General features: G+C 41.5%; 1 protein-coding gene and 1 long non-coding RNA gene across 4 annotated transcripts in view; one reads left to right on the top strand and one right to left on the bottom strand.

Annotated features, from left to right (window-relative positions):
- ANXA7 (annexin A7) overlaps positions 1-13,204 on the top strand; it is a 28,938-nt gene that overhangs the window by 11,155 nt on the left and 4,579 nt on the right. For 2 of the 3 annotated variants that reach the window (XM_015562148.1, XM_006760974.1), the window contains 8 exons: positions 1,480-1,684; positions 2,505-2,603; positions 3,174-3,238; positions 4,181-4,246; positions 9,138-9,240; positions 9,449-9,543; positions 11,339-11,452; positions 11,691-11,861. In XM_015562148.1, the coding sequence (XP_015417634.1) occupies positions 1,480-1,684; positions 2,505-2,603; positions 3,174-3,238; positions 4,181-4,246; positions 9,138-9,240; positions 9,449-9,543; positions 11,339-11,452; positions 11,691-11,861 (918 nt within the window). The remainder of the gene's footprint in view (positions 1-1,479; positions 1,685-2,504; positions 2,604-3,173; positions 3,239-4,180; positions 4,247-9,137; positions 9,241-9,448; positions 9,544-11,338; positions 11,453-11,690; positions 11,862-13,204) is intronic. The other variant, XM_015562147.1, reaches the window with a different exon arrangement.
- LOC107182685 lies at positions 12,959-13,196 on the bottom strand. Its single transcript, XR_001513399.1, has 2 exons — positions 13,140-13,196; positions 12,959-13,047 (listed from the first exon to the last, which is right to left on the bottom strand). It is a non-coding gene; the product is annotated as an uncharacterized LOC107182685 (long non-coding RNA).

The raw sequence follows: 13,204 nt of genomic DNA, 5'->3' as shown, positions 1-13,204 counted from the left end.
GTGTGGTGGCCTTTCACACTTGGCTCTCTACAGGGGGAATTACTTTCTTTAAATGTTAAATGCTGTATGAGTCAATCAAATGTGTGTAAGCTAAATTCATCCCGTGAGTCACCGTTGGGTTTGTGTTTTGTTTTGTTTTTGAGTCACTGTTTTTACCTTTGTGTGTTTGTGTTTTGTTTTGTTTTTGAGTCACTGTTTTTTAACCTTTGTGTTAGAAGGTTTAAAATAACTAGGAAGGTCTTGACTCGGAGATAACAGATTGTAGTGGATCAGAGGGTCCTTGGTTTGTAGTCCTGAGACTAGCATTTGGAGTACATTTTATCATCGTGCTGTCAAGTTCTGCCTGGTTGATGTCTGTCCTCTGAGGACTGAACTTACAGCTGAGGCCTAAGTGAGCATCAGGCGTTTCAGTTTTACGCTCATAAGAATGCAGGGCTTGTTTCTGACAGAGTAGAAAGAGGGGCCTGCAGATTAATGATAATGTGTGAATCCTTATGTAAAGTGAATACATAGCTGGATTTATCACAGGAGAGATGAGAATTACGACTATGTTTCCAGATGCCTACGTACTGCCCTGGGCTCTGGCGATCATTTTTGTCAGTGTAGGGTAATTGCTGAAACAGACAACTCAGCCACCCCAATGACTGGACACAGGAAAAGCTCATTTCTTCCTTCAGGCTCCTGGAAGTCCGTGGGGGTGAGGGGGGCGGGGAGAAGGCTTTGTTCCAGGTGGTCTTCAGGTTCCCAGGCACCTTCCAAGTGTTGGCTCTGTCACCCTGGCACCTTGGAGTCCTCCACTTGGACCCTCTGCTTCAGCTGCAGGTGAAGGAAAAGAGAGAGGAGGAAAGAGTAGGTTTTTAGGGGCCAGGCTGGAAGTGGTGTATATTACTGCCTGCATTCATTCATTCACCGGTATTCAGTCCTACGGTCCTACTGAACTGCAGGGAGGTCTGGGAAGTGTAGTCTAGCTTTGTGGCCAGGGGAGGACGTTGAGTGAACACCTGACAGTCTCTGCCTCACTTAGACGTTGTCTGTTCTGAACCCACGTGTGACTCGGGTCACCTTTATTTTTCTGTTGTGTAACAGGTCCAGGTGTGTTGCAGGAGAACGAGGGATTTCTTACTTTAGGGTGGAGAGGTGGATCTTTCTCATATTTCTAGGTGCTAGGAGATTGAAGGAACTAATGAGCTTTGTGACCTGTTCCTGAGGGTTTGGAAGGAGCCTGGTTCTCACTCCCAAGTACAGGAACAGATGCCCCGACAACGGTAGAATGAAATTTAACTGAGTTCTGGGAGACAAGTGTCCTGAAAAATATGGGATATTCATAAACTAGGGTAAGATACCAAGACTTCTAATGGGGCTTTTAATATGTAAAAGAACAAGCTAGACCTTAGCAGTTACAGCTGTCGGTTCCCTTTTTTAGGTGGGTCGTATTTCTCTAGGGTCATATTCATTTGAACATATTTTCTGGTTTTGCAGCCGGCGGGTCAGGAGTCATCATTTCCCCCTCCTGGGCAGTATCCTTATCCTAGTGGCTTTCCTCCCATGGGAGGAGGTGCCTACCCAGGAGCGCCAGGTGGTGGCTACCCCGGAGCTGGAGGCTACCCTGCTCCCGGTGGCTATCCAGCCCCCGGGGGCTACCCTGGCGCCCCACAGCCAGGAGGGGCCCCATCCTATCCAGGAGGTGAGTGATGGGTTGAGGCATCGTGGTGGTTTGGTTGCTACAGCACTTTTTCCTTCTCCCCCTTATCTTCCTCATACCTGCTTGTGTTGTATGAGGTCAGAATAGCCCTTGGCCTACTTGCTGCCTTAGACAGCAAGGACACAGCTAGCAACATGGAAGGTAAATGTTCTCAGGGGGCCTAGCAACTGGGAGCAAGCTCAAAAAGTAGGAAAGGAATTGGAAGAAATCTCAGGGTAATAAAAGACCAATATATAACAGTTCGATTATTTATAATCTTAGAAGTTATTAAGGCTTTTTTCCCCCCCTAATCTTCACCGGAGGATACATTTTTACTGATTTTAGAGAAGGGAAGAGAGAGAGACATTGATGTATAAGAGAAACATCGATCTGTTGCCTCCTGTTGTGCCCTTTCCGGGGATGGGATCGAACCCGCAACCTAGGTATGTGCCCTGACCGGGCATCAAACCAGCCACCTTTCAGTGCATGGGATGATGTGCTTCAATCAATGGAGCCACACCAGCCAGGGCAGATTAAGGCATTTCAGTTAGCATGATTGTGACCTTTAGAATAGCTTTGTCCAGAGGGGAAAAAAGTAACTTAGCATTTTTATATGGTAATTTACTAAGGCAAATGAATGAAGTAAAATTTTAAGTTTATTTTTTAATGGGGAAGGAGTTGGTGAGAAATTGAATTTAGACCAGAAGGGGCCAGAAGCATTAATAGCACCTTTTTTCGCCCCCTCACTGTTAATAGTAGATATTTTTCTAAAGTTTTTTCTTTAGTCATGAGAACTGTTGCTAGAGTTGATTCTTTTCTCTAGTTCCTCCAGGCCAAGGGTTTGGAGCCCCACCAGGTGGAGCAGGCTTTCCTGGCTATGCACAGCCTTTTGGAGGCGTCCCAGCACAGAGCCCCCTACCTGGTATGTACCTGCTGTGCAGACACAGCAACTGCATGATAGTGTGAATTTTTCAGTTGCCACTGAGAGAGATTAGTTTCTGTTTGTCAACAAACATTTATGTTAAGTACCTTTGTAAATAAATTTAAGTACGTGGTTTCATGAAATGTATTAATTTGATGGAAAAATATAATTAGTAAGTTTGAAATAAGACCTACTTTTTCAATTAAAAAAAGAATGTCCCAAAGCCAAAAAAGCTAAACCTTATGGAACTTCTCTGCTCACTCCTGAACCACAGATGAAACCACCCCCGGAGCTGTGTCCTCACATCCTCTCCAGATGGAATCAGAATTCAATCTGACTCAAGTGTTTGAAAGAAAAGTGTATTTGTTAGGATATGATGTAGGACATGGAATATTTTAAAAGGCTCTTATGACCTAGTTTGTTGTAGATTTAGTAAGTTATACTAAAAAATTACCCCAGTGAATAACATGGGAATGTTCTTATATATTTACATAATTCATAATAACCAGTGCTGTTTTGAAAAATTAAGCCATATAAAACCTGTTTTTCTGGATGTTTTTAAACGTGTAGGTGGCTATCCCGGAGGACAGATGCCTTCTCAGTATCCTGGAGGACAAGCTCCTTACTCTTCTCAGGTATTGTTGCTCCTGCCTTTTTTTAAAAAAAAAAATATTTTATTGATTTTTTACAGAGAGGAAGGGAGAGGGATAGAGAGTTCGAAACATCAATGAGAGAGAAGCATCAGTCAGCTGCCTTCTGCACGCCCTCCACTGGGGATGTGCCTGCAACCAAGGTACATGCCCTTGACCGGAATCGAACCTGGGACCCTTTAGTCTGCAGGCCGACGCTCTATCCACTGAGCCAAACCGGTTACGGCTGTTCCTGCCTTTTAAGTTTAGTCGGGGTAACTGACTAATGCCAAAGGAGAGCCCCTCTCCGTGGCCACATTAGAGCACCACAGGAAGCAGATGAGATGGTCCATAGCAGCGATTTTCAACTGGGGCAGGAGCCACACGAATTTTTAAAACATGCGGTACCTGACTCTTTAGTCAGGGACACTGACCTCTTTTCCCTTAGATTGTTGAATAAAAAAACGACAACAGCCAACACAACCATAGCCACCCAGTGTGAATGAATAAAAATTATACCTTTTTTTTTTGTTTTTGGTCAGATCAGCAAAAAAGATAGTATGTTTTTTGGTGTGCTGCAGAATTTTAGTAATCAGTTTGTGTGTGCCATGAGACGAAAAAGGTTGAAAGTCGCTGTTCTATAACATCACCTAAGACTTTAAACTTTGCTCCTGATAGACCCCATGCTCTCTCTGGTTTATCTGCTGTGAGTAGAGGCCTGATGACTTTGATAAGACAAACCTAGGTCCCTTCTCACAGGTGCTAATACTTATATAATTTTTTCATAGAGATTCGCTTGGGCTCTTAGCATGGGTTTTAGTTCTTTTTTCTCTTCCTCCACTGGCAGTTATAAATATCAACTTGGGTGACTGGTGTTTCTGGCCCTGTTTCATATAGTGTGGTTTTGTCTTCCATTTTTACCTTTATAATTCTCCACTCTTCTTTCAGATCAATACAGAATCCTTTCCTTCCTATCCTGTTTTCTCTCCTGTTTCTTTGGATAATAGCAGCGAAGTGAGTAAGGTTTTCTGATGTTCACTAATTTCTGGTTTCCCTGCATAAGCCTTCATTGGTTTCTGATTTCTTGTGTATTTGTCTCTCACCACTTCCTGGGGCTCAGCTGTATTCTGGTTTCCCTTTACGTCCCTGTAGTGCTTGGCAGCGCTTTAAACATGGTAACCAATTAATTGTTGAATTGATTTCTCAATAGCCCCAGAAAGTCTCCTGTATGTCAAATCTTTGCCTCATCTCTGTATAGCTCCTTGTTTTAACGTTTTTATTCTTTAATTGCAATGCTCTTTACATCTTTGGTAAGTTACCAGGAACATAAGCAGTGTGCTTTTATGCTTTCTTTTATTTATTTATTCATGCCAAAGGATATGTTCATTGATTTTATTTTTTTTGTTAATCCTCACCCGAGAGTATTTTTCCATTGATCTTTTAGGGAGAGTGGAAGAGAGCGAAAGAGAGAGAGAGAAACATTGATGTGAGAGAAACACATAGAGAGAGTGTGAGAGACAGGGAAAGACGGAGAGAAATATCAATGTGAAAGAAACACATCAATTGGTTGCCTCCTGCACGCACCCCAACCAGGGCCTGGGTTGGGGAGGAGCCTGCAACCAACTGTGTCCTTAACTGGAATCGAATCCGGGATCCTTTGGCCTGTAGGCCGAGAATACTGTATCCACTGAGCCAAACCGGCTAGGGCTGTTTATTGATTTTAGAGAGAGAAAGAAGGAGAGGGAGGTGGAGGGGGGAAGAGGCTAGCGAGGAGAGAGGGGGGCGGGGGAGACATCGATAGGCTGCCTCTTGTATGTGCCCCGACCTGAGATGGAACCCCTAGCCTGGGTATGAGCCTGACTGGGAATCAAATTCCCCACCTTTGGTGTACAGGATGACACTCCAACCAACTGAGCCACCTGGCCAAGGCAATTTGCTTATTTATTTTTGTCCTGTCTTTTCATAAAGATTAGCATTTTCAAGCGTTTTTAAGGCTTAGGTGGGAGAGGGATTGATTACAGTTTAGAAGAAAAATACCTTAGCCATTTTCTGGCTTACTTTGCTGATTTGAGGAATTTTAGCTCCAGGCGGATTAAGAAACTTGTCCAGGGCCACACCACACAGCTAGTGAAAGACAAAGCTGAGGCCACATCCTCGCTGTTCTGACTCTCAGACCAAGGGTTTTCCCGTTACACAGTGCTGCTTTGCTGATGGAGCAAATGACATTCCTCCAAAGCACGTAAATTGTTTCCAGTCCTTTTGTCATTGTAGCAGTTGTGAGTCATAAGTCTTTAGGTATTTTTGATAATTCGTATGAGAATTTTTAAATTTTAGTTGAAGTATGCATATAATTTTAGAGACGTCATTTTATGACAGAAAGAGAAAAGATTTTTAAACATAAAACACTAAAAGTAAAACATACACATGTAACTTATTTTGTGTAACAATTACCATCTTAAGGTGGAGCCAAAACTAATAGATGGAATTAACAGGGTGGTATGTTTTGGAAGAGCTTTTAGGTGGGAATGGAATAGGCTACCTTGTGAGGGGTGACTTCCCTGCCACTGAGAATCTTCCGGTAGAGGTGTGTGTGCATGTGCGTGCGTGTGCGTGTGCGTGTGTGCGTGTGTGTGTGTGTGTGTGTGTGTGTAGATGTAAAGAAAGTTTCTGTCTTATTTGGGCAGTTGGGTCAGGTAACCTCTTTTGATGAACCCAGTAGTAAGTTTATGGTAGTTTTTCAGCAGGGAGATTGAAATCAAATGGGTATCAAAGGTTGGAACTTTTGGTGGCAGATAGTGTAGACTTTGCTGTGCTGAGAAATCTCCCCTTAGAGTTTTGACCTCAACAGCATGGACCCTGATTTCTTTGAGCTTAGTATAATGCCTAAAGGATGAGAGTATTCTTGATGAAGATTCACTTCAAATTAGACTTTCAACAGAGATAAACAAAACCAGTTTTCCCTAGAGATGCAAAGTGGAATAGCTTTTGTTGTGTGTGGTTTTTTTTTAAAGAAAGAATGAGATGATGGAATATGAGAATAATTAGACAGTAATTGATGAGGGTTAGTTTCACTGTCTCGTCCGGTATATTATAAACAAAGGCTTCTTCCCTACTTAGGATGTTAGTGACAGTGATTACATCACAGGAAATTTCCTTAGTTTCCTGATGCATTAAAGACTCATGTAAAGGCAATATGTTGAAAAAAATTTATACTTGGATATTCTCAACAAGTAAAATAATTTTAGTTTTTTCCTAAAACCACTATACAAACAGTTCTTGTTAGTTTTCTACTTAACATTCCTGGCTTAGAAACTAGTGAAGGATTGGTTGGTAAAGGTAATTGGTAGGAGAAAATGTTGCTGTAAGAGTGTGAATGAGTGGGAGGAACTATTGACCGCAAATGTTCGTTGAATGATGGCTTGGTCCCCTTCATCCCTTTTACTTTGCCCCCACAGGTGCTGGCACATTACTGCATTTGATGGGTATGAGTCTAATAAACACAGCTTCTGTTACCTAAAGAGCAATGGAATCGTTTTATACTTGAAATTATGTCAGTTGCACGTTTAAATGATATTTTAGAGACTAAACAAAATTATTTAATAAACAAAATTTAATAAACCATTGGGTTAAATAAAATATATTATTAAAATTGAATTTAAAAAATGTGGTAGGATATCATCTTGTTTTATTTCATTCGTCTTTTTAAAAAATATATATTTTTTATTGATTTCAGAGAGGAAGGGAGAGGGAGAGAGAGAGAGAAACATCAGTGATGAGAGAGAATCATTGACTAGCTGCCTCCTGCATGCCCCCCACTTGGGGATTGAACCCGAATCCCAGGCATGTGTCCTGACTGGGAATCGAACTGGGACCTCCTGGTTCATAGGTCGATGTTCAACCACTGAGCCACGCCAGCCAAGACATTCTATTCTTAAGCTCTGATGTGAATATTTTAAGAAAACTATTGATGCCCTCAGTAGATAGAGTGACAGCCTCTGGACTGAAGGGTCCCAGGTTCGATGTTTCTATCTCTCTCTCCCTTCTTCTCTGCAATCAATAAAAATATATTTTTAAAAAAGGAAAACTATTGAATTGTTTCATCGTTTTGCATTTTTAATTTTTTTCTTTTAATTTTGAAGTAATTTTACACTTAAAAAATTGCAAAAAATATACATAGAATTCCTGTAAACCCTTTAGACTCAGATTCTTCAAATGTTAATTTCTTACATAAAAATAATACAATGATCAAAATCAAGAAATTACATTGATATGATACTATTATCCAACCATTTCACTAATTGCCCCTGCAATGCCCTTTTCTGGTTCAGAATCAAATCCAGGATGAAATATTGCATTTGTTGTCATGTCTTTTAAATTTCCTTTATTATGAAACAATCTTTAGTTTTTGTTGTTCATGACCTTGACACTTTCAAAGAGTACTAGTTATTTTGTGTCATATTCCTTAATTTGTGTTTATCTGATATTTCCTCATGATTAAATTCAGGTTATGCCATTTGGGCAAGAATACCACAGAAATGATGTGGTGTTCCCACTGTATCCTACCAGTAGGCACTTATTGTTGACTTATTCTTTTACTGGTAATAATTGACGTTGATCAAACTTTTACCCACTAATTTTAACATCCATTGATGGTTCTTGCCTGAAACAATTATTACTGTGGTATTGTCATCTGGTAATTTTTTAAAATTTCTTCATAGATTTCTATTTTAAAAATATAGTATCTACTTTGCTTTCTGGTTTATTTCCTTATAAAATCTATGAAGAGTGTTATACCTCCTAGAATCTCTAATCATCACTTTCATTTGTGCCTTTTTTAGGAGAAGTTTAATAGTGGCAAGGTTTATTAAAGCAAAAAGCGAAAGTATACTCTCGGATAATAAAAACTTCTAGCCTAAGCACTAAACCAAAAGAAAAAAGAAAAAGTACACTCTAGAGAGAGAGCGAGCAGGGAGGCGAGAGGAAGCTGCTGCCTTTTGTGCTTTTCTTAATATACGATGTTTTATGTCTAATAATCAGGGCTCTTAGAGGAACTTAAGAGATATTAACCAAATTATATTGCTTATTCAAAATCTCATTGGGCTACTCACGTTCTATTTTACTTAAGCCATTCTTATATTGTTGTCTTGAAATCAAACACGGCTACTCATCTCACACTATCCAGGGGTCATCTCTTTTTCTCTTCCTATTTTACCAAGAAGGAATTCCAAGTACAATTTGATGGTTCTCAATCTTTTCCTTACTGTGGGATTCAAGGACACATTACATAGCCCCTGCTTATTCTTGATCCTTCACACCATCTTCCGCTCCTCTCCTTGCCTCTAAACATATCCTATATCCCAAGGAATTCCAAGTGGAGTGCAAGGCACAGGAAGATTGTCACTAATTTTGCCAGCTTTACTAGACTCCTGAAAATGGGGTAGCTGACTGTCTGTTGGCAGGAGGGAGCTAAGTCTTTCCTGCCTGTTCCAGTGTGAGCTCTGAAACCATTGCTCATATCCTTGGCCTGAAACACAAACACTGGCCTCTGTGCCTAAGAGTTTTGACTGGGAAGTCTTGAGTTGTCTTTCCAACAGAAAATCCTGACTTGGGTTTTTATTTTTAATTTTTTAATTTTTCTGAGTTTATATGAGCCAAACTGAGGACATATGCCAGGGAGCAAGATTTCAAATGTTCCTTGATGTTTATTTTTAGTTTGTGTTTTTTTTTAATTAAAGAAGGTGAACATTTTTTTCATATCCTTCCCCCACCCCCCCAGTTTTATTGAGATGTAATTGACATATAACCGTATTAGTTCTAGGTGCACAGCGTGATGACTTAGTATATGTGCATCTTTTGAAATAATTGCCCCAGTAACGGACTCGGATGTTATGCTTCTTGTTCTCAGCCTGCCGCCATGACTCAGGGAACTCAAGGAACAATTCGACCAGCTGCCAACTTCGATCCTATGAGAGATGCAGAAATTCTTCGTAAAGCAATGAAGGGTTTTGGTAAGGAAATGGATTTTTGTCTTATTTATAATAAGTTTAAGTGATTAAAGTAAAAATAAGCTTTGTATCATAAACCAAGTTTATGTGTCAGCCCGTGGGCACATTCCTCCGTTTAATCTGGCCCCAGTTACCTTATAAACATTTAAGCGATTTCCTCAAGGAACATCCAGTGCACTTATTCTCACTTAAACATGTTTGGTTCTTTCAGGGACAGATGAACAGGCAATTGTGGATGTCGTGTCCACCCGGTCCAATGATCAAAGGCAAAAAATTAAAGCAGCTTTTAAGACCATGTATGGAAAGGTAATTTTTTTTTCTTAAGTGAGCGTGAACAGTGACCTGTAGACCCTGCGTCCATGTCAGGTTGCACACTATTGTCTTACTATTACTGATGAACAAAACAGCTCCGTTCCAGAGGCCCCGGGAGTACTGTGTTCGTTTTTTTCTCTTAAAAGGCTTTCTAATTCTAGAGTGGTCCTTGGCCATGATGTCCCACCTCATACTAGGCCTGGTGTGTGGTAGATGTTCCATAGGAAGTAGATTGTGACCACGGTCATCATCAGTAGCGTGGTTCTCCATCCTGTCTGTGGAGTGGGATCCACGGGCTTCTCTACAGAGCCCTGCTTATCTTGGTCCTTGGCATCATCCTCCACTCCTTTCCCTCCCTCTAAACATATCCTCTGTTTATGATTGCATGGAACTTCTCGCCGTTCTCTGCACACACCATGACCTTGTATACTTCTGTGCTTAGTATACGTTGTTCTCTGGGCCGAGAAGACCTTCTTTCCTTTTTCTGCACGACAAACAACTCCAGGATTTGGCTTCAGTTAGCTCCTCTGTGCAGTTTCCCTCATTGCTGAATGTTCTCTTCTGTAGCCTCTTTTGCCATCATAGTCCATACTGCCTGTTGTTGCCACGTCCGTGCCATTTGCCTGCATACACGTTTCCAGCGGCTCCTGCAGCACGCAGAATCACATTCAGCATTCTCTAGCTTAGCCTTCAAGGTAATATGCCAAGCATATAGTTATAAGTTTGATTTACTCACCTGTGAAAATGTTCCCCTCTAACAAAATTGGTTGTCTTACTGTCCCACGGAACTCGATTTGGTCATTCTTACCCCTGCATTAGTGATTCTCAGCTTTAGCTCATCATCATAATCCCCTTTGGAACTTAAAAACGCGTGCAGAGGAGCATTTGAGACCTTGCTCCCTGGCGAGTCGTCAGTTTGGCTCAAATAACTCTGATAAAACTTAAAACAACAAAAACAAAAGAACACCACATGCAGAATCTGAGTGTTTTCCTCCACATCAATTTTTGTTCGTTTTTAAGAAAGATTCCGCGGATGATTTTAATGCATAGCCAAGGCGGGAAACCATTTTTCTATTCCATGTTTGTTTTTCCTTCTTGCCTGAAATACCTTTCTTCTTCCTCTTTGCCTGCTAATTTTTATTTTTTTTCCTCAGTGCCATTGAGTGACAGGTACCCCTGGCACAGTCCCAGGAAAAAGATGCACTCAGGGTTTTCTTTCAGCACCAGCTGCCAAATCCTGGCCCCACTGTGCCTGCTGATTTCCATGTCCTCTTCAGGATCTGGACTGAAAGCTTCCTTTGCATCCTGTAGCTCACTTTGTTTCTGTCATTTATTTCTGTCCTGCCTACTCATCCGGCGCTGGAGTACCGGCTGCCTTATGCTGGGGTCTCTTTTTAGATGTTTATCTTATTTTTCAAATAAGAACACCGTGAGGATTTCTACTTCCTCATGGAACAAGAACAATTTCTTATACTAATAAATATCTGTTCATCGTTTTGTTCATTTGAATTGTTCTATGTTTCATGTATTTCTTGTTTTTGTACCTGGTATAGTGGTGGAACTACAGTAAGAATTTAAGTTTTTATTGATAGAATGAATAAAATACATCTACTTGAGTAGGACAAACTTTAAATGTACATATTTACTTATTTATTATTGTATAATATCCAGATTTGAAATTTAGGTTTTCATAAAACAATTCAATTCCATTTTCTATATTTTTCTTTAAAAATGCAAATAACAAAATTTGGAGAGCACATATACTTCGTTTATCCTTGTAATTAAACAGGATTTAATCAAAGATCTCAAGTCAGAGTTAAGTGGGAATATGGAAGAACTGATCCTTGCCTTGTTCATGCCAAGCACATATTATGATGCCTGGAGTTTACGGAATGCAATGAAGGTACTATATGTCATTTACTTTGAATGTTTTATCTAATGTAAACCTTCCCCCACCCCCAAATTGTGGCAGTTCTGTATTCATAGTGACAGCTAAATCATATATTCTTTCATATCTCTGACTATATAGAGCTTGTTAGGTCTGGAGGCCAAAGAAATATTTGATGGAACAGTAAGATTTAATAACTTACGGAGATTTTGTTTTTCTTTTGTGTGATTCTTCCTTTCATTATTTCACATAGGGAGCAGGAACTCAGGAACGTGTATTGATTGAAATTTTATGCACAAGAACTAATCGGGAAATCCAAGAAATTGTCCGATGTTACCAGTCGGAATTTGGGCGAGACCTTGAGAAGGACATTAGGTCAGATACATCAGGGCATTTTGAACGTTTGCTTGTGTCCATGTGCCAGGTGAGTACAGTGTGGATGTTTGTGTGATGGCGGAGGGAACAGTCTTTGCTGCCTTTGCCAGTGAGCATCCTGCATTCCTTTTAATATTGAGCCCCCTTGGAATCCTGCCGCCTTTAAGAGGGACAACACAGAACCCAGTATACAAATGTCTCTGTAGTCACTATGGAGATTTATTTCTGTAGATCTGGCTTTTGAAAGGAATCAGAAATCAATTTGAAGCTGTGTCGTGGGATGGGATGAGTCTGTACTTTTGAGCTTAGCCCATTAAGTTCTACCACTAACTCCGGATGCGCAGGAGGGCCATGGAAGTGCTGCAGGGCAAGGACTGTGTGAGGAGAGCCAGAAATGCAGAAAAGTGCTTCAGGATTCACAGAACTATTGTGATTGTTACCTTCCTTATTCTGATTCCCTAGCATGCCGATTCAGTATCAGCAGTTACTGGCTCTCCATATGTGTCCATTTTTCCCCCCCGCCCTAGACCTTCCTTATTCTGATTCCCTAGCATGCTGATTCAGTATCAGCAGTTACTGGCTCTCCTGCTAATGCACAAGGTCGGACAGCCCTGAGGGGTCTAGAAGTAGAGAGACTTTTCAGAGCAAGGCAGGTAGTTGCAGGAAAAGCAGTGAGCCAGAGTGAGTGGGCATGTGTGGACGTGAGAAAAGAAACAGGTGGATGAGAGGAAACGGAATTTACCTACAACAGAGTAACGGAGCAGGGGAGGAGGTTGGCATTTAGAAAGAATGAGAAGAAAACAAACAGGAACGGATTTAACACTGAAAAATGGTGAAGATTTTATAGGAGGTGTGGAGTGTCTGCAGGGTTCCAGGCCCAGCCGGTGTGTAAAGCAAAGGGACCGCTTCCAGGGCGTAAGCAGAGGGACAGCCAGGCCGCGCGTGCGTTTGAGTCCAAAGGCAGAAGGGAGGAATGTCCCTGAGCACCGCCTCCTGTGCTGTAGTCAGGTGTCCGCTTGGAATCTGCTTCTACATGCCCCTGCGCCCAGGGTTCTTGGGAAGACAGTTTCTCACCTCAGGGAGCCCTCTCCATGTCGCTCCTCAGACACCGAGACTCTAGAGGACAGCCTTTCCCTTGTGATTCTGTTTTGGAGTGAAACCAACTGCCCATCTAAGCTTTACCCTTGCTCAGGCTCACAGCTGCCTTCCTCCCGCCCTCCCTCCCTCCCTCCCTCCTACCCTACGGGAGAGTTCGGTATACAAATCAGCACAATCTAGCAGAACTTGAGTTATTTGCTCCCGCCCTCCCTCCCTCCCTCCCTCCTACCCTCCTACCCTATGGGAGAGTTCGGTATACAAATCGGCACAATCTAGCAGAACTTGAGTTATTTA

This window comes from Myotis davidii, unplaced genomic scaffold (genome assembly GCF_000327345.1).
Source record: "Myotis davidii unplaced genomic scaffold, ASM32734v1 scaffold134, whole genome shotgun sequence".
In the NCBI taxonomy this organism is placed as follows: domain Eukaryota; kingdom Metazoa; phylum Chordata; class Mammalia; order Chiroptera; family Vespertilionidae; genus Myotis; species Myotis davidii.
This window is presented reverse-complemented; position numbering and strand designations above follow the sequence as displayed.